At 40.7% G+C, this 21604-nt stretch overlaps 1 protein-coding gene across 1 annotated transcript in view; it reads left to right on the top strand.

Annotated features, from left to right (window-relative positions):
- Positions 1–21604, top strand: part of LOC137613524 (neurexin-3b) — a 253579-nt gene that overhangs the window by 67105 nt on the left and 164870 nt on the right. The window contains exons 7-8 of the mRNA XM_068342822.1: positions 889–1327; positions 4005–4388. Of these exons, the coding sequence (XP_068198923.1) occupies positions 889–1327; positions 4005–4388 (823 nt within the window). The remainder of the gene's footprint in view (positions 1–888; positions 1328–4004; positions 4389–21604) is intronic.

Raw genomic sequence — 21604 nt, 5'->3', positions numbered from 1 at the left:
GTGTGTATGTTTTCAAAGCTAGTGGGACACTTTGGCCCGGCAACATTTAATCTTCACAATCTCTCTTCTTCACTGCCTTATTCATGCCAGTGTCTTCCTCTTGTCCTGGACTCTATGTCTGTCCCCCCTTCTTGTCGGTCCTCCTCAGCATTCGGGTCACCTGTGTTGATTTACTGTCAAATCTTCCAGGATTATCTGTAATCCCACAGCAGTAATATATGTTTGCTGACAGCTGTGCTCCCTCTGACAGTGTTTTTGCTCCCTGCACATACTCTGCCCTACATACTACAATGGCCTGTCTTCCTCCACACAAAGAAGAACAACGGGAAGAAAATCTTCATTTTTCACCTTAGTGGATTCCAATTTGCAATATTCTTCTTTTTATAATTAACCGTAATATGTGACTGCACTCCACTTTGGTGGGTTTGGGTGTTGGAGCATATTTTTTGTGGCTTATTATTGAATATGTTGTCACAAATTCACAAATAGCCTGGTGGGTTTGCACCACATGCTTTTTTTTAAAGCTTGGTCTGTTTGAACATTAGACAGAGTAATTCGCCAATGATTTGTCCATCATTTCTCAGGAATCATTCAGCTGGCAGGTGTTCAATCAAACCAAAACACCGTCATGGGTTTCAGAGTGATCTCTTTCTCATCTTGGATAAATTGAAGCTTTAGTGCAAAATGACTAAGAAACAAATTGAAGTCCACATATCGTTGAACATATTAGTTTTATCGATCCAGCTGTCTTTGGATGTCTGATATAACTAGAGCAAGATGTGAATGGTTGGAGTTTCATTAATTGAAGTAAACATTTTTCAATGCTGTACAGGGGGAATGTACTGCTCATTTGTGAAAAACATACAAATGCTTATATTTCTTCCCCAGGTGGTGTACAAAAACAATGATATCCGTCTGGAGCTGTCCCGCCTTGCCCGCATTGTGGACCCGAAAATGAAACTCCAGGGCGATGTGGTATTTAAATGCGAAAATGTTCCCACACTTGATCCCATCAACTTTGAGAACCCAGATTCCTACTTGGCCCTGCCAAAATGGAACACCAAGCGCGTTGGCTCCATCTCTTTTGACTTCCGCACCTCTGAAACTAATGGATTGATACTCTTTACCCACGGCAAGGCCCAGGACCGTCGGGATTCGAAGGGCCAGAAAAACAACAAGGTGGACTTCTTTGCGGTGGAGCTGCTGGATGGAGGGTTGTACCTGCTGCTGGACATGGGATCTGGAACCATCAAGGTCAAAGCCACACAGGCCAAGGTCAACGATGGCGCCTGGCACCATGTGGACATCCAGAGAGACGGTCGCTCAGGTAGGGAAGGAGGGGATAAAAGACAAAATTGTGTTATACTGAACTCTCTGATAAAGCAGCATTAGCATTAGCAGAATTAGCTCTCTAAAGCCACAGTCGCAGTCGAAGTTGTTGAAATAAACTTTGAAAGGGGTCTCATAACACCACTGGTTTTTATTTCTCAGTCTCATTAAAACTCTACATTTCTAATCAGAGCTGACATTACAAATATCATATTGTCAGAGTTCAATAATCAAACAATAAAAAATAATCAAACAAGCAAAAATAAAGTTTTGATCCTATCCAGTATATCCCAATAAATTGAGTGAAAAATATCTGGAGTAGTTCTTGCAGTATTCCTGCATCATCTCATTTTATAGTGAGGGGGCACCATCATTCATCCTTTGAAAATATTCACACTGAATGAATCATGATTTTGCCTCATTTAATAATTTCTCACTGGTGCTACCCTTAGCTTCAGGTTTATATTGTTAAAATGTCCCAGCGAATATTTGAAGGATTGACGATGAATTTGCCCAACCCTGGTCTAGCCATATATTCACCAAGTCCAAGCAACAGAATTTCACAAAAGTTCACAATTGCTGTGCAGGTTTCTTGCTCATGTGTTGTCATGTCATTCTGCTATTATTTTGCTCTGATAGAGGTTCTGGTCTATTCACATCAGTACAATCTGGTAATTTTTTCATTAACAAGGAATCAATGTCCTTAGACATAAACTTTCCAGTCCCCTTTTTGTAAGACTGATGGTTCAATCCTAGACTCCTGCAGTCTAGTTATTGGGTTGGTGCCTGAATCTTCCTTGATAAATAGGTTGTGCTTTATACAATAACTTATGTGTCACTGGGTAATACCACATTAACGCTGCAGGGAAACGAGGCTCAGATCTGACTTTTCAGCTCATATGTGTCTGGCATCCTAACTACCTTGATGGTTAAATATACATTCAAATCTTTACAGATATTTTCTATCAGCAAAAAAAAAAAATGGAATTATGTAAATAATTTTCACCATCATGAACATTTAATGCAATTTTATTTTGCATAACCTTTTCCAAAATGTACATTTTCCAATTTTATTTAGTAAGTATTGTTGGACTGTTTTAGAATTTTGTGGCTGTTTAGTTGGTTACAAAACTAACAAAATCCTTAAAAGAATTTAGACATGGTAGATACTGTAGCTGTCTTCATTTCAGCATTTACAGGTACCTACTTTGCAAATACAGAATGACACAAAATTTCTCAACATCTTAATTTCAACATGATTTATTGCAGGAACAAAGTCATACTTCCTTGAGATAGCTGCTGACTCTATTTTCCCCCACTCCCTTCCATTAGAATGTCCTCTGACCTCAAAACATGGCCAGATACAAAGACAGCATTAGGAGATTGTATTAGAGAACAGGGTTAGAAACTTCTGTTGCCTTGAGCCTCAAACACAACACAATCTCTGTATTAGGTGTGATCCTCCAGAGGACCAGGGTGTGTTAACTCTACAGCCTGTGTTATATATCAGGTTAGAGCAGCCAATTGAGCTGTATGCCAGAGTCTGCTGCTTGATTAATCACCGGAGCAGCCCCCAGTCTGATAGCAGAACAATTTTTTTTTTCTCACATGGAAAACGAGATAGATGTACGGGCACCGGACTGATGGGTTGATTAAGATCAGGTATAATCACACATGTGACTTGACTGAAATGTCAATGTGAGGTGCAAGTGAATTAAATTTCTTGTCCACACAAAACTGAAATTACAGCCATTCTGTAGTCGCATGCAAGCACCTTAGGGGTACCAGATAGAGAGGTGCAGATAAAGGTAGCATTATCAATCCATAGACAGGAGTTAGACTCCCTTCTCTTTCTTGTTTTGGAAAGACTAATTCATGATAATTAACACTAGATACATGTACTGTATATCAAAAAGTCTAGCATTATTAAATAATCAGGATTTGATTTATAATTGATAACTTGTTTGTCAGCAAACCAGTGGTACCATATTGGAATTTACATCATTCCCATTATGCAACATTAATTTGATGTTAACATTGCTCTTAAAATTAGGATTATCTTAATCATGAAAATCTTAAGAAAAAATGTTTTCCCTTTGAGTGAGTGTAGCTGAGATCACATACAACAGCCAGTGATGCCTGTAGTGTAATTAGATTTGTTAGCAAGGAAAAAGTTGGTTATGGTATCTTTGCATTGCAAACATAGATTTAGAGTTGGCTTCCATCTCTTTGTATGTAGATTTTACACAGAGACTATGCCACTGCTTGTTTTCTTTGTCCACCTACTTCTCTGGACCACATCTCAGAACAGACCTAGTCGTGATGTGCTATTTCTGTCCATCTATTTTTCATTTTTGTAGATGTTTTTATTATCAGAGCTTTGGGTTGTTAAATAACCAAACACTTCATCTACACCTCTGTCTACACTTTGTTGAACAAACAGGGAATTGTCTGTCTTACATTCTGTTTGAAAATACAAATTTTGTTCAGTCAAAAACTGTCATGAATGTATGGAATGAAGTAAGTCTACCAGAACAAAAAAAAAAGGTGTACAACGTACAGTAATAATAACATGACACGACAAAAATTGCTATGTGTTTTATGAAAGCACATGACAAGTTGGTATGAACATATTTGTCTGGTTAGTGTTCAATAACAAATTTTTCTTGCTCCAGGCATCATCTCAGTAAACAGCCGTAGGACTCCATTCACAGCCAGTGGGGAAAATGAGATCTTGGACCTGGAGGGGGATCTTTATCTGGGAGGTCTGCCTGACAACCGAATGGGCCTAGTACTCCCCACCGAGCTCTGGACCGCTATGCTTAACTATGGCTATGTGGGCTGTGTGCGGGATCTCTTCATCGACGGACGCAGCAAGGACATCCGACAGATAGCTCAGGCCCAGAATATGACCGGAATAAAGTATTCATGTAGTAAGGTGACTGGAAAACAGTGTGATAGTAACCCCTGCAAGAACAATGGAGCGTGCAAGGAAGGGTGGAATCGCTTTGTCTGCGATTGCACTGGAACGGGCTTCTGGGATAGCACCTGTGAGAGAGGTGAGTTTTTCTTCCAGTGCTTCCTCCCCGTGTGGTGAATGTGTTTTACCTCTTTTAGTGATCATTTTAAAATGTCTTTGGGTTTGTCAGGAAGCTTATTGATTTGCTAGTAAATGTTTAAAGAGGACACAGCAGCTCTATCCTTTCTACGTGCAAAGAATTCAATTTGGTCAATGCACTCATGGAATACTGTTAAACTTAAATGTCATGCTTATGTTGGTTTTAGAAAAATCAGGAATAATTCAAATTAAAAGAGAAGAATGTTTTATGTTCTGTTGTCTTAACATTTGTGATGTAGCCTCTATCTGCTAACATTAGCTTTTTTAAGCAAGTGGACAGTGTTAAAAGATGGGCAAGAAATGTGACTTGGGACACTTCCTGTACAATATTCATAGAAGTTTCCTGAATAATTAATAGGATTTCACTTTTCTGCCAAGTTGCTTTGGAAAATCGCTGCCTTTTTTGTCAGGACAAGGTTTCCGTTAGGAAATTAAACATCTCTCTGCTGCTGGGAAAGCTTGATTTTAAGAGCAGAAGCTGGATGGATTAAGTTTTTGTGAGACGGCAGAGATAGGGACAGTCCAAGTTGTGGGGGATTGCATTGCTGGACCTTTGTTCAAATTGTCCTCCACCTTTTTTTTTGCTACTTTATCATGATTTTAGGGGTTCAGTTAAGGTCTTTGAGCACTTTTCTAGGAAACTGAGGTGTATGAGGAACTGAAGTACTTGTCGCCAGAATAATGAGTATCAGGAGAGATGTCCATCACATTGAGCACCAGAAGTGACTCTGAGATGCCAGTGAGATGATAATGTGATGTGTTAATGATTAAAAAGCTATAGAAGAACAAGGATCAAATGTAATTCACATAGAAAAAAGCTGTGTTGGAGACGACAGGCATTATGGGAACTGAAACATGTCCTTTCTGTGTTGTTAGTAAATAATTGAGCTCTAGATCAGGATTTTTACCTTTTGGGAGAAAGATGAGATTCAGAGGAGGTGGAACGATCTTTAAAATGCTCATGGCATAAATTATAGACGACAACTTGACTTTACATTGCAACAATGTTGAGCTTACTTCCTGTGCTGTTATAAAAGAAATGAATTTCCAGCGGGAATATGGAGGCTGATACTGTCGAATTGAGTTAACCTCACCTTAGCTGGACTGTTTTCATCTATTTTAATATCACTTCCATGTTGTATCAACATAAAAGGTTGAGGCAGAGGTCTACATGCTAAGAAATATCATGTGTCCTTACTCACTTCCTCTTCTTCATCTTCATCTTTCCTGTTCTGCTTCCTCCTACACTTACATCTCTGAATGCTTTTACCTCTGCACTCAGGCGGTGCTGAGCTGCTGGTTGATAACCCAAGAGACTGCAAGTCTGGTTTCCAGTTCAGGAGCCGCAGAACAAAGCTTCAGTCTGTTCAGCAGTCCGATTATTTCAAACAACAAAATTTGAGTTGTGCTGAAATTTGCTGATGCTGTCGCGACTCAATACCTCTACCTTGAAGTGTCTCGGTTCGAACGTGATTTGAATTGCTTCCAGTCAGCTAGGTGATTTAGGTATGTTATTGCAAGTTGAACATTTCAATTCCAGTGTTGTGATTTGCCACTTAATACTTTGGTTTTACAATTAAGCCCTCTTGGAAAAAATACCTCTGCTCCACCTTGGTAGGTTTTTGCTGACTCAAAAGTGAGCAAGAAGTCCCAGAAGCCATACTTAAAGTATAGTTCCCCTTGGACTAAAGTAAGCTTTATCTCACTTCAATCCATCGTCTATTATCTTTCCTTTTCAATGCACTTCTGAAGGTCAGGGTCTTAGTGATAGAGGTGTGGACAGACCAGTCTAGATATTCTCTCCTTCATCTCCCTCCGCCTCAGGATCTGTAATCCCTCTACTGTGTCCTGGGTCTGATCTGTGGTCAGGCCTGAGCAGCCTGAGCCACCTCAAATGTAACGCACATCAACACGGGAAAGCCGCTTTCCCTCACACATCAGGCGAGGCCAGCCAACATTGAAGGATCAGCTCCGACTGCTTGAGCTGAAGATTTCTTTTTTTGTCAGTTGCTGCCTGAAGAATGATGCTACAGATGGATGGTTACAGAGGGTCAGAAAGAAGACAGAGTGGAAATTTCACTTTTGATGTGGAGCTCTCTTTTCTCTGCCGCGGTGAAGGCACACCTCATTATATCAGTGGGTATTGTCTGGATATTTGCAAACTGTATGGAATACTGTGGCTTCACTTTATTCTATAGTCCACAGTGATATCACATGTACAAGTGAAGTATTTCTGTGGCTAAGTCTTTCCTGCATCGAACGAAGCAGCCCTTGAGAAACTGAGATATTCTGGGCTCAAAATGACACATGGTATTTTCTTTTCTCAATATGAATGCACCACTTAGGAATGAATGGAATATTATTAGTCATGCTGCTAGAGGAGTTTATTTCCATCTCTTCCATGCTTCCAAGCCCCTGGAGCTCCCCAGTGACAATATCAAACAGCCAGTGAGATGTATTCACACATGGTTCTAGCTATTGATCTCAAACACTCTATACGGCGCAGCAGAGGATTGTGCTCATATGATGAAACAAGGGGTGTAATGATAGAGATCAGGCCTCTCCGAGGGAGCGCCACAGAGGTGGTGCATTTACATTACAATCACTGACCTTTGCTGGTGACGCTGCTGGATTGTAAATACGTTCTTTTGTCTGTTTTAACTTAAAACAGTTTGTTGAAATCAGCCAACACGTTCTTTGTGACATTGTTTGATTCAAATGGATTTCCTACAGAGACAGTGGGAGGTTTTCTCTATATTGAATCAAATATTTTCAGGTTTCAACTGCAGAAGAAAGAGATTTCACATTTCAGCAAAGCCAACTCCGTTCTTTATCGATAAAAAGAAATGTCACCGCAAGTCTACAGGTAGACCTAATAACGTTTATCAACGTAAGCTGCTGCTACCATCATTACCATGAAACAAAACGAAACAAAGTTTCATTAGTGAAACCGTACTGGATTTCTCAGTACATAGATGGTCAGATGAAAATGTATTTTAACAATTCTAACTTATTTGTTTGATTCATAGAATCACTAGTGAGATTTGCGTGTCTTTGTATGAAAATGCCTAATTTCAAAACTGATCTCATATCTAAACATAATTTATTTAAAGCTACCTTGCCTTGCCCTGGCGACACTTCTGGGATGTACCTTGCCTCTCCCCCGTAGTCAGGTAGGATTGGCTTCAGCAAAACCAGTGACCCGTTGATGCGAGGTGGAACAGCAGCTGGAGATGACACAATTACGGTCGAGACCTTCGAGACACTGGTCTACTGGTAGTTTCCCGTAGTTTCATCACATTTTGCTCTCATGATATTTTGTGACTGAAATGATCAGAAATGAATGTCTCAAGATGTTGTCTCCATATGTGTATTGATCGAAGCGCATTGCTTTGTGTAGTTTCATCATTTCCACCAGGAGCTGAAATTTCGTGCTCTGTTTAAGAGTGTAAAAATACATCCTGGCAGATATCCTAGACTGTTTGAGGAGATCAAGCGTTGCAGCAGGTGACAACTACCAGACAACACTGCTCTTTTTCTCTTTCCTAGTGTCTGTGCCAGGTTTAGTGAGCAGATGACACCTCTTATCTTGTGCGTCTTGTCTTATTTTACGACTTTAACTCTGGTTTTCACACATTGCTTTGAAAAATCTGTCCCAGGCAGGCACGCACGTACACACACACACACACACACACACACACACGCACACACGTTTGACATTGCTGCTTTAACCCAGACCATGAGACATGACAACACCTGTGATCAGAGGTCCACTGTGATATCACACAAACAGATGTAGGGTCAGCATGGGAGCCAGACACTGCTCTCGCCCACCTCTGGATTAAGGTCTCTCCTGGCAGGCTGGTCTTCCTGGCTGTAGTTTGGCTTTAAAATCATCTCACAGATTAACAGACTAATGCTGCTCAGATGACCACCGTCCTTCTGGAACTGGGTCCTGGACTTTTTGACATACTGGCTGCAGATCATCAAAATTCACAAGATGGCATGTGTGTATGTGTGTGTGTGTGCACCTGACACACTCAGGCTGTGCCAACTCCCTGTGCAGGCATATGATACCGAGGTCCTGGCCCTCATAAACCCCTCTTGTCTGGGTTGTGACCGGGAACGTGGCTCTGCCAAAAACCTGTCTGCCTGTGATCCAAATTTAAATTCGGGCATCTTGGCTTGGTGTTGCCCCCACAGATTCATGTGGCGCAGAGAAGCGAGGCACTGACTACTTAAAATGCAACTATGTGCACATGCATTAGCATGTTTTAAGAAAGGCAAAGTGTTTGCCCCGGCGCACTGACACGGCTTGTGGAACCGCTGCATAATTTCCTTACTTTTGTAAACTTGTTTTTTATTGTCTTCTGCTGTTTAATCAGTTGCTTAAGTGTGAAAAGGTCGCTTGTGTCAGCACTCCTGCCGTGTGAAATGTGTCTAATTGGGTTAAATCAGACACGAAAGTTTAGTTCAGTCTAGTGCTTTAAAAAGTGATGCTGGCAGAAGATTTACTCCTCCAATAGCCTGCAGCCAGATCCACAGAAAGCAAAAAGAAAGGAAATCATTACCCTGCTGTAATGATAATGTTTCTCAACGGGCTTCGTCCTCTCCCTCGTCTTTGGAAGGCAGCTCAGGGCCTTATTTCTTTTTGATTGTTACATCCCATTACATGAAAAGGTTAGCCAAATGTTATTCCCCATAAGGAAAACCCAAGTACAAGTGATTATTCAGGCTGTATTTGAGTCTCACTCATAGGAGGTGACATTAATTCCAGCCTATCAGGAGGTGTATTTGATGTCACCTACCAACCGCCAAACGACAGGGATTCTTGCACCCTGCTTTGATTCAGCAATCTAGTCTCTCATTCAAACAGTCAGTCACCAAGTCGAGGTTTGTGTGTTTTAATCAATGTGTTACTGTGTTTGTGTGGCGGTGGGAGGGACGCTTCTTCAGGAGCTGGGTGTTGACAACAGCTGTACGCTGTGCAGCTGATAAAGTAGCCCAGTTAATCAGGTAAATAGGCCTGTAATGAAGTGTGTTTCTCTGACGATGTACTGGGGCCAGTGCCAAGGGGCTCCCACTGAGACTCTCCACTTTCTGTCTTTCTGCGGCATCCTCACACACTTGCAGATAAACACAATCACACTCGGATAAACGGGAACACACACACATGCACCAATCAACTAGAGACAGACTGGATTGTCTCTAATGCATATTGCATTTTCTCTGACAAGATGCCGCCTCTCAAATACAGTAAGTGCTTGTGTTTTCCCCCACTGATGCTGAGGAGGAGGTCTCCAGTTCTGAGCTGAGTCTAGAAGTGTGTTGACAGCAGTGACATTACACATTACACTAGTGACACTGCACTAAATAAAAGACTGATTCATTGTTTGATTCATTCAGTTTTGCTTGAGCCCGAATCACATTCATTTACTTTTGAAATCAAATGATTAATTTCATGTTCGGAACATGCATGGTGGCTCCTATGGAACCTCTCTGCTTCTCATAGTGCTGCTATTCCTCATTCAAATGCAGCCTATAATTAACTCTTAATTTGGCTGCCATTATTGTTGTGTTGCTGTTGTGTTCGTCAGTGATTAGTCAATTCTAAACACGACTGGAAAGTATGGAGACAGAATAAATAGGCAGAAATATTGGTCCAAATCCATGGAGTCTTCCATAGTGCTTTCCTGCACCCAATATGATAACCTATTATTTCCAGCAATTATCTAAATCCATTTATATTTAGATGAGGTCTGCTCCTCAGGTATGCAGAAAACAAAAGAAAGTTGCCGCAGTGACTGCAAGGGTGACCTTAAGGTCCTATGACAGACCCTGCACAGCTGCCAGGCTGCTGCTGTGTGAATAATTTCTTTTGTTTAGGTAACAATGGCTGCCTCTTTTGATTGTGAGTTCACACTGCAAACCAGACTGTTTAATGTGTTTATTCATAAACCTTCTTCAGTTCACCGCAGCTGTAGAGTCACATTACTGTAATAGCTTCCATTTGATCAAATTTCAAATAAGACCAGAAATCCGGCATCAATGTAAAATTTAGAAGAAAAGAAAAGAAATAATGATGCAAAGTTTCACCACTTCACTGTATATAGGAAGACGTCCTGTGTTTTTCCGTGTGCAAGTTGTTTGATTTAAAATATAGTTGCTAAGGGAGATGGGAGAACACCAGGTGGCTCCAGAAGTTAACACAAATTTACTTAACAAACAAAGTTCAAAATGAATAGTAGCATGACATTAGTCAGAAGACACGGGAACCCGGCGGCAACCACCTCTGCAACCCCAGCATCTGCTACGTAAAATGATGCCCACTTAACCCCATGGGTTAAGTAACCCATTGATGTTAATGCTGCACAGCAGAGGACCTGTAAACCAGAGCAAACAGTGACCCAGAAGGACCAAGACCCTGGAGCTGTGATTGGATCAACTAGTTTAGGTTTAAACCTCTGAAAGTCTAATAAAATTGATTCCAAACACATGTTTTAACATTTCTTTTTAATTGTTGAAGAAAGCTTTTGTGCCTGAAGCTAGATTAAAAAGCTGTGCTGAAGCCTTCGGCTAAATTTCTTTCTAATTAATACACAAACGAGTTCCATCGTTCCCATTTATGCGTCCCACAGTTCACATATGTACCTCCATATGAAGTGGAATGATTTTAGTTTGCCCAATGGCCATATTTACATTAGAACTGTTGGTTTAATAGAGGCTCTCCAGTGGATTGGAGTCCTGACTTCAGTACTAGTTCGGTCCACATGTCCCATGTTTCTGTTAATTGACGCTCCCTGTCACCTAAACACATATTAGAGTAGTGTGACATAAGTGGTCCATTATCATTTCATAAAACCTCAGCATCTGCTGGTACATTTTTTAATCAATCATTTCAAATAAATGCTGCTCTCTGTGGTTCATCCTTGAAACCATTTTGTTTTTGCACTCTGAGTGCTAGAAGGTTATTTTGGTCGACCCCAAACAAGATGGCTGACATGAAACAGTCATCATCTATTCAGATGAAAAAGGGTTTGAATCATGCAAAAATGCAAACCAGTCAAGTTTTTAAGAGTTCTTCACTGTCCCTGTCTTCATATCCAAGGTCTTGTTTCTGTATGACAGAGTGAGTTTACGCATGCATCGTGAAGCTCTTGTCTATCCGTTGAAAATTTGTTTTGAATGAACGGAAATCACATCAGCCATGCAGCTGTTTGAGTCCACGCTGCATAGTCGGTCAACTTTCAGCAGCCCCCCCCCCCCCCCCCCCCCTCTTAGCTGCAGGCATTTAAAGAGAGCCATTGTGGCTGAGTGAGATAGAATGAGATGTACGGCTGGAGTCTCCAGGATGCTTTTCTTGCGTTATCATGAAAAAGTAGTTCACTCGAGGAAGGAGGGTGAGAAAGCCTTTAAAGGCTGAGGAATCATGATTAGGCCTTCAGCATTGCCCTCCATCACTTTGAGCGAAAATGGCTTTATCTGCTTCTTTCCTCGCTGCCTGTCAGCTGAACTCGTAGACGGCAATCGACCTCAATGTTTATGTTTCAATCTCTGCTTCCTTTTCTTTTTAAGAAAGGATAACCACTTCAAAAATCCTCCACTCATCTAAGACCCCTCCACCCTTTTCTCCTCCTGCTCACTGCACTCCAACTCCTTTAAGTTCTTTTCACACTTCCCCCGTTGCCTTTTCCCACCTCCACTTCTCACCACAAACAGGTGATAAGCACCTCTTGCACTTTTATCTCCATGGAAAGAAAAAAATGGCATCTGTAGGTCTGCTATTACAAAACAGGACAGCACCCATATGCACACATGGGGAAAGGAGAGAAAATTTAAAAGCAAAAGAGAATGAAAATATAAAAGAGGTGATAGAAGGATTGAAAAACTAGTAATAGATGCAGATGAGCAGCGAGGAATTATCTATAGGATAGATGAGCAATCACCCTTGTAAAACAAGACAGTGGTCTTAAAAGCATGTGATTTATTGGTTAGCCAGACAGTTGTCACCTTTCAAAGCACTTTTACTCTCAGTTTTATCTTCAAAATTACAGCTATGATAAAATATAAATGTTCACCTTTTTATTCAGCAGAAATAAAGAAATGCATGTCATAAATTGAGTTTGACTTTATTCCTTAGTTTTTCTCCGTTTACGACATTCAAAGCGAGGCTTTTATCCACATGTGAATCAACAACTGAAGCTCACTAGTTCAGAACCCAGCGACTGATTTGCTCCATTTAGCTCATGGCACCGTTGTGATACATCTGTGCGCCGCTGCAGGTGGATGAATTTGAAGCATCACTGGCGGCCGCACCTGCAGTTCACCATCATAGCTATACCGTTACTGCATCATCATCATCATTTTAGATTGATAATAGAACATGTTTGAAAGCTGGACTGTTTGAAAGCAGGAAGACACTATTACTACATATTATTACATATACAACTATATGATTGACAGGCTTCCACCTCTACAGGAACAAAGATAAATGTCACCATATATCACAGTGAATGATTAACATAGTGTATTTCCATATGTGAAAAATACTTTTTTCTAGGCTGTATGTCTGGAAAAGGTGTCAGCAGTTGCTCTAACTCCGAGTTAAGAATAGATGTATCACTTTGAGCTGACACACCGCGTGACATTTTCCATGCATGGTGAACATGCTAATCTGATCTCCCCTCTGAATCTTGTCGTATGATGACAAATTCACAGGATTTTTATAACAGCTGTTGTCAAAACAAAGTGTTAGAATAAAATAAACATCCAACTCAATAAAATACTGGTGTTGTGTCAAATAAATGATTACTTTTAAGGTTTTTTTTTTTTTTCCTATGATTCAAAGTTGCACACATAGGTGTAGAAGCCTAACTATATGTGTATGTGTCTTCCTTGCTTTTGCTGTTTTGCACTCAAGGGAAACATGTATGGTGCCAAGTGTAGAAGATTCCTGGGGCCTGAACATTTCTTTTATTTTCTGTGTTGAGACAACAATGACGAAAAAGTCCCTCTGTACACTCATCATCCTTTCTAAACACTTCCCTCTATACACTTCCTTCCATTCTTCTGTTAACACTTATCTATTCCCCACTGTTGTTGGACAATTTAGCAGAATAATAGGTTTGGTATCTTCTGCATTATCAAGTGTACCACATGGTTGTTGAGATGAGTTCTGGCATTTAGCTATGGGAAAGGGATTGTTCTTTTACTCTGACATGGATTCATCCCAATTTACCATCTTTTTAATTCTTGCCCTCTCCATTTTGCTGAAGTAATGGTTTTCCAGAGAGGAGGTCCCACATGATTGGAGGTCATGTAGATTGAATTTTAATTCTAACCAATGCCAGCTGTAATAATTTCCCTGAGCACATACAGCAAGGGAAATACAAAGGCTCTCCTCTCCTCTCCTCTCCTCTCCTCTCCTCTCCTCTCCTCTCCTCTCCTCTCCTCTCCTCTCCTCTCCTCTCCTCTCCTCTCCTCTCCTCTCCTCTCCTCTCCTCTCCTCCCCCCCCCCCCCACCCTCCCCTCCCCTCCCCTCATCGCTTACCGAGGGGATTTGAATTGCCTGCCATTAAAGTTGGTGGTCATGCCTCCGGCGTGAAAAGAAATACTCATGGTGAGCTGACAGTCATCCCTACTGAGGTGGAACAGTATACCAGAATGGCCTGATGCCACTCAGCTCCAAGCATTCTTACAGGGAGAAGAAAAGGCTCACGTAGGAGATAATAAATGCAGCGAGAGAAGGACAGAGAGGTGCAAACTGTTGACTGAATTGTTGAAAACACCAGAGAAACAGCAGTAGAAAGACAGAGATTTGTTTGTCAGTGTTTGCCCAGGAGAAGTGCAGCTCCTCCTTCACCCTGGAACTATCTGTTCATTTCCGCTCTCTCGCTGCTTAGAACATTATGCCGTTGCTCCCTAATCTCAATTTGTAATTAAATGTGTTCTTCAGAGCTGTGCTGGGTTATGTAAAACCTTGACTCTGATTGTGGCACACTATGCAGCCTGGGGAGGATGGGAAAGGGCTGAATCCATCTTCCCCTTCTCTTTGTGTCTCATTGCTTTCTTTTGTCTTTCCCTCCAACACACACTCAGTCAAAAACACTCTCTTTTCTGTCTATTATGGTGGATTCTTTCCACTCTTTCTCACTCACACACACACTGAAAGAGGGGACATTAAGTGGGCATTAAGCCCATCTATAAACGTCTCAGAGCAGTGGGTTCCCGGAGAATCAGTCTGACTTTTAGGATGAAAAAGGGAAAAACACAGTACTCATTTCCTTACAGAAGAGTCTTACCCTCTGCTGGACTTGAAGCGATACCTGAAAATGCATGTTTTTGAAAAAGCACAACTAGATTTTTTAATACCATTTTCACACACCAAGAAACATTTATGCTTTTATAGTATCGGCGAAGTGAAAACAATCCAACATTTGTTCAGTTAACTCTTTGGTTGTTATTTTTTCTTTTTCTTTCTTTTTGGTTTTGTATTCATCCAATTTCAGTTCATCTTTTCTCATTTTAGTCACCTTTAAACATCTTCTCTTTCCTATTTCTATTCTTCGCTCCTGTTACCACCTTTCTCTACCCTGTTCTTCATCCTAACAAGTCAAATAATGAGCTGGTGATGGAGCCCTGCTGTGTTTGACTTTGTTTCCCCCTGCTGGTGATAAGAATCACTGAAGTTATTGCTGACATGTTGTTTTTTCTTGGACAGAGTTGGATTTGTTAAAAGCTGACAAGATAAAGGCTGAAGCCACCAGACACACTTGGGTGTGCTTTTCATGTCATTTCACTACACTCAGCTCCTTTGTCACCTAAACACGCACAAAAGTTGCGTCAGATTGAACATCAACCGACAATGAGAAGCTTCCCCTAACTTTATATGTAATGTCAGCTGGTAAACATCATACAGGAGTCTATCAGCATGCTTATCCTGTGGCAGGATGCTGAGAGGCAGGAGCTCAACCTGAATTGCAAGTTTCTCACAAAGACACACAACCATCCATACTTGAAAACAATTCAGTCTGTTCACCTACATTGTATATTTTCGGTGGTGGGAGGAAGCCAGAGAACCCAGAGGGATCCACCACACTCCACGCAGTGGAGGACCTGAGTCCCAGATCCTCAGTTGGATTTGAATTTGCAGGTCCCACTGCTCCATTGTATGACCGGAAAGAAAATTTGATTTCACTAAATTCCTACATGAATAATTTGCAGTGCCCCACAGTCCCGTAAATGTAGCTACTGTATTTTTAATTTGCATCCTCAGGTTGTTCGAACACTAAACAGGAGGTACATCTCAGAATACCAGATGTGGAAGAATTTTACAGCAGTACAAGGCTGCTGAGTTTGTCCAACATATTGCTTGATTTGCTGGAAATGAGGCAGATCTAAGTCTCTTTGGCAAGAGGGCTCTGGAAATCTGGCAAATGACACCCATGGGAAAACAGTCAGCTCTCTCCTCATACTGTCTGCTAATACATATATTTTATACAAATTGCAAGAATAATGTTATACGTACAGGCTGTAGTTAATGAACTGGCCTCAGATTCATCCAGTCCTCCACAGTCTGATTGCCTGATTATCTCCTGGGGTATTTTTCACTTGTTTTATGGGTTAATGGGTCAAACTTGAACTGTTAAGTCTCCGGCGTGCATCCAACCGGTGACCTTTATTTGTCTTATTTCCCCTTTCTTTTTTTGCCTGTAATTCTTGTCATTTCTCTTCAATTCTGGTCTCGAGCAAAGCCTTAAAATTCACCCAAATCTTTTTAAACACTTTTAAACATTTACTGATATGTCTTTATGCGGAATTTAGGAAAATACTGCAGGGACGTCCCAAATGACTAGTTTAGACCAAATAAGTAGCTGACCAGCCCAAAGTTCCCTTTCCTCTTCATCCAGTGTCGCTAGAGATCAAAACATCCCCTTAAATTGAAGCACCTTCAATTCTTATGTTGTTTCCACATTTACATCTTGGGGCATTTGTGCACAACAGTGCTGAAGGTTATTATGCAGGGATACAAGCCTTTCCACCTTATTTTAAATGTGTGTATCTGGTTTTCCACATGGAATTACCCTTGTGTGGTCATGAGCATAGAAACTGACTAAGCATCATAAATCATCTCAATCTGTCATTAATCATAACTTTAGCAGTTTTCAGGTGAAAAAATGCAGCAAAGCTCTGACTAATCCATCTTAAAAAGACTTTTTTCAAATATTATTCCATGACTTTCTCCAGGAATGTGGTGAAGCAAAACCAATGGGAATGATTAAATCTCTTAGTTGTTCTTGACCCTGAATGCAGCGAGAATAAATGACCACTGTATGATGGTCAAAATAAAATAAAAAAAGCTTTAAAATGACTGTATGCAGGCACATTTTAGACACTGATTTTGTCCACCACATATTCATAAGCTTTGTGTGTTTATCTCAACTTTTGGTTAAGGCCGTTCAATATGTCTGACGCACAGAACGGCTTCCTGTTTCATATTAATCATATTTCATATTTCGGATGCGCTCATGAATTCATGTGGGTCTGGTTTGGTTGAACACAGAGGAGTATTTGATAATCCCTGTGAGGACATAGACCTTTTGAGTTTTACTTGTCTGCAGCGAATTTTATTCTGCGCAGTGCTCAGTCTAAACTACTTCCTTAATGTCAGATGTGAGTCTGTGACTCTATTTTACAGTTCTACATATCACTTTGTGTCCATCATTGGAAGAAAAATGAGAATGGAGAGGAACAATCCAGAATAACTTTGACAGAATACCATGTATTTATTTCTCATAAAAGCCATTTAAGTTAAAATTTTCTCTGCTTTTTTTTTTCTTTCATACACTTAACATCTAGGTAATAGATAAAGACTTTGACTTTGGCCTTTTGATTTCTCTTTTCATTACAGTTGCATGTTGAGTTAGCATGAAATAAAGCCACCTAAGTCTGTACCCCAGGCTCAACTTTAGGTATTTAATATTTCTTATATTTGTAAGACTAAATGGAAAGAAATACAGTTGATAATTTTGAATGAAACTTTTGACAGTGATGGATTCAAGTTTTGTGAGTAAATGCTGAAAATTGATCCCTGCAATAACTGAAACATGTATACTGAAGCTCTAATGTCACTGATAGCTACATAGTATAAAGTCACAACACGGAGCTACATAGTGACATATCTCATTCTTTATCCTACTGCTAAAAACGGTTATCAACAGTAGCATGTGCGAGTAGACATAAAACTAAAAATAAACTAAGCTAACTCATGGTACTTATCCAACTACAGATGGATTTTATTGACAAAAGATAAGATCAAATTGCGGAATTTTTTTTTTTTCTGTGACATTTTGCTTTGGATACACAAAAGGACCTATGTTTCTTTGCCTCTGTAACATATGAGGCGCAGCAACCTGAAAATAGGTGAGTTTATAGCTTGTTGTAACATTAATCACATTATTATACACCTAGGTTTACACCCCCCCCCCCCAAAAAAAAAGAAAGAAAAACAATACAAATATTTTGAGATACTAAGACTGCCCTGAACTGCTGCTGAATTAGGTTTGGTTCGACTGCAGTACGTGTTTGAAAGATCACTGGGATATTTTCCATCAGGTTGAGGTGTGTGTGTGCGTGTGTGTGTGTGTGTGTGTGTGTGTCTGTGTGTGTGTGTGTGTGTGTGTGTGTGTGCGTGCGTGTGCATGTGCGTGTGTGTGTTTGTGTTTGTACATCTCCAGACCAAATCATGTGGAGAGGATTACTGTGGACATCGTTCACAGCCAGAAGCATCTTCTGTTGAGTGCAGTCATTTTCTACTACTTCAGTGTAGTACACACACACTGCACACACAGGCTCACACATAAACACGCTATATATAGATGCACAAAAAGTAGAGGAAGACACACTTAGTGCCTGTAAGATTCTTTATCGATGTCCTTTTCCTTGCTGCCGGGAAGAGGATATGATTTTTGATCTTCAAAGATTTTTGACAGCAGGCTATATCTGTGTGTGCGTTTGTGTGTGTGTTTCTCTATATGTGTGAGTGTGGGGACATTTGACAGGCCCTCACATAAAACACCACAATGACAGACCTTTTTTGGTTTGTTTATCAAAACAAAGACTTTTCATTCTGTTCATAGGAAGAACTAGAAGAAACAGATTAGATAATCCTACACAGTTACAGCCAAGACAAGTAAATGATGGGAACATGAAGAGAGAAAAAGAAAGCAGATTTCGGAGTTTGAACAGGAACAACGTGTACATTTGCATGGTTGTGTGTGCCTGTGTGTGTGTGTGTATGCTTAAGAGATTTGTCTGGGGTACCCACCCCCCTTATAAACCCTGAATAGCTGTGAAGCCTCTCACTCAAAATCTTACCTCCTCTATCTTCTGCTTCAATTGGCCTGCTAATTATGTAAAGTGCTGACCTCACCAGAAAACACACACACTCTCTCTCACACACACACACACACACACACACATGCACAGAATGGAAGGCAGCATCTTAATTACCATCTGAAATGACATCCTGATATCTTTCTCAGGAAATACACAGTGGCTGCATTGATGCGCACAGGCCTGAATGCACACAAACACACTCTCTGGATGGAGTTAATCACCTGCTGTATCTTCATGAGGTCTGTTATTAGCCTGATATCTCCTATGAATTACTGGAATCACAGCAGCAGTCTTCATTTACTCAGGGCCTGGTCATTAATTCCCTACAAATGTTAAATGTATTTCACTTCAGCTGTCTAATTACATATTTCCACAACTCGGGGAATGAGCTTCACATGATACTGCAACATGTTATTGTGATATCAGACATAAAGATAGACCTCAAGAAGCTGAAGTAATGCCAAATTAAATGAAAGTAATAAGTATTATAATTTATATTAATCAAGATAAAGCTGGATAAAACATCTGCCTTATTTCCCACATGCTGTAAACACGACATTCATTATTTTAACGGCCTTTATTACCATCCATCCATTTTCTTGAAGATGAGATCGTATCCCCCATATACATTGCCAGCTCATCACAGGGCCACACATAGACAGACAACCCCTCATGCTCACACCTACAAACATGGACACCTAAGCTGCTTGTTTTTGGAGGTGAATAAAGCCAGAGAACCAAGAGAGAACCCACACAGTCACAGGAAGAACATACAAACTCCACACAGAAAGAAATCTTACCATCTTGCTGTGAGACAACAGTGCTACCCAATGCACCACAGTGCTGCCCAGTCTATATTTAATGAATTATGTATAAAAATTCAATCAAAATACCTTGCAAAGCACTGAAGTGCAGCGCCGACCGGCTGGAAAGTACTCAGAGCAAGATGACCTTCAAATTTATTACAACATTAAATGAACAAAGTCTCGTGCAAACAGATAATTCACATGTTCTGCCGGGTTAAGATCGGTGTCTCAGAGCATTTTCTTGTTTCTGTTTCTTATATTTGTGTCCTTCATCATATAGTCTTTTGGAGGCATCTCCTTACATACAGCTACAATTATTTAGACCACCTAAATGAAACATATTCACAAAATACATGCAGCCTTTTCTCCATCTTCTCTTTGGAGCACAGGGATGCCAGCAGTGGGAATAAAACACATCAAGCCCCCATCTCCTCTCTAGGGCCATGACAGGCCATCTGACCAGAACACAGCTAATCCCATCTGCACAATCGCTGACATGTAGACATGACGGAGACCGATTTGTGCCAAAAACTAAAAACCCAAACAGAACTCTAGAACCAGCTTATTTCTTAACCCCTGATGTGTTTGGTTCTTTGTGGCTAGTTTGCTGGCCTTTCCATTCTTACTTATTCTAGAACCATAATAATACAGACATCATTGAAGAAAATTGTGTTTTGAACTATCATCTGCTATTTATGACATATACGCCTGCACTGTTTTTTTTAAATCACTGCTAAAAGCTAAATTTATTAATTTGACCACCATTTTTTTTCCAGACTGTAGTATCCTAAGAACTATTGGATGGATTGTCTTGACATCCAGATGACCCTGCCCCTCTGAGATGATGAGGATTTAGAGTCTTGATAGAAAGCATTATCATGGACTGACTGCTTCCGAGAATTTTTCCATCCCAAGGCCACCTAAACGCCACGCTGGCCATCTCACTTTGTTTTCTTCTTAAAGGCCTCCATCAATGTTTGTGTTTTCCAAGGTGCAGATTGACTCTGACCATGTTTATGTGGGGGTTTTTTTCTTCTTCTTCTGTTAGCCTGGGACCTGACCTGGCTCCCAAATCAATAAATGCCTCTGTCGGTTAGGGGATCTGTCTGCTGCATACATGGTGGTGTGTGTTTTGTGTGTATGTGTGTGTGTTTGTGTGTGTGCTTCTCTGCTGGAGCTTTTTCTTCAGTGTGTAAAGGAATCACAAAGAGGAATAGAGGCTGTGCAATTTAAATTTCAGTAGAACGGGGAGTTTCATTATCCTCCAGGCTGCCGTACACAACAGTCAACAGCTTGTTCGAGGAATGGATTTTGCTACAGTCCTAAAAGCGGCGCAGATAAATGTGAGGTTTTTAAAGCGTCACACTGCTCGGCAAGACGGTTCAGTGATCTCACGCTACTTATGTGTGTATTTTGCAATATATCACACAAATCTTGACGGGGGACCAGATCCAGTATAGCTTATTATACATCCCTGCATGGGTATCTGCACAAATCGGCTTTAAAGTGACACTTTTCTTCTGTGGACCTCATGTAAGAATGACTAAAAGACTATCAGGACATGGGATGTTACACACAGCATTGCCCCATTTTCAGGTACAAAATCTCTCCTGTGTGATGCTCTAAAACCTTTCTGCTATAGTCTCAGCATTTCCCCAGGTGCTGCAAAACGGTGGTGCATTTCTGAGACTGCGGGGCTATTTCTTTTTTCTTCTTCTTTCAAAAAGCTGAGGTGTCAAAACAGGTATGTCATGGTTGGATACACTTTTTAATGTGTTTCCCCCTCTCCTCTCTGAGGCCCCCCCAGGTCTGCTGACAGCTTCCCTCCTCTTTAAGTCCACTCACTCCAGTTTTCTGCTCATGTTCCGCCGCCTTCTAATTGTTATAGTCCAAACACACTGTTATTGTACATATCCCTCTTTTTTTATATATTTAAAAAAAACACCATTAAAGA

This window comes from Antennarius striatus, chromosome 19 (assembly GCF_040054535.1).
Source record: "Antennarius striatus isolate MH-2024 chromosome 19, ASM4005453v1, whole genome shotgun sequence".
In the NCBI taxonomy this organism is placed as follows: Eukaryota; Metazoa; Chordata; class Actinopteri; order Lophiiformes; family Antennariidae; genus Antennarius; species Antennarius striatus.
The sequence above is the reverse complement of the archived record's forward strand: the minus strand, read 5'-3'. Positions and strand labels throughout refer to the sequence as shown.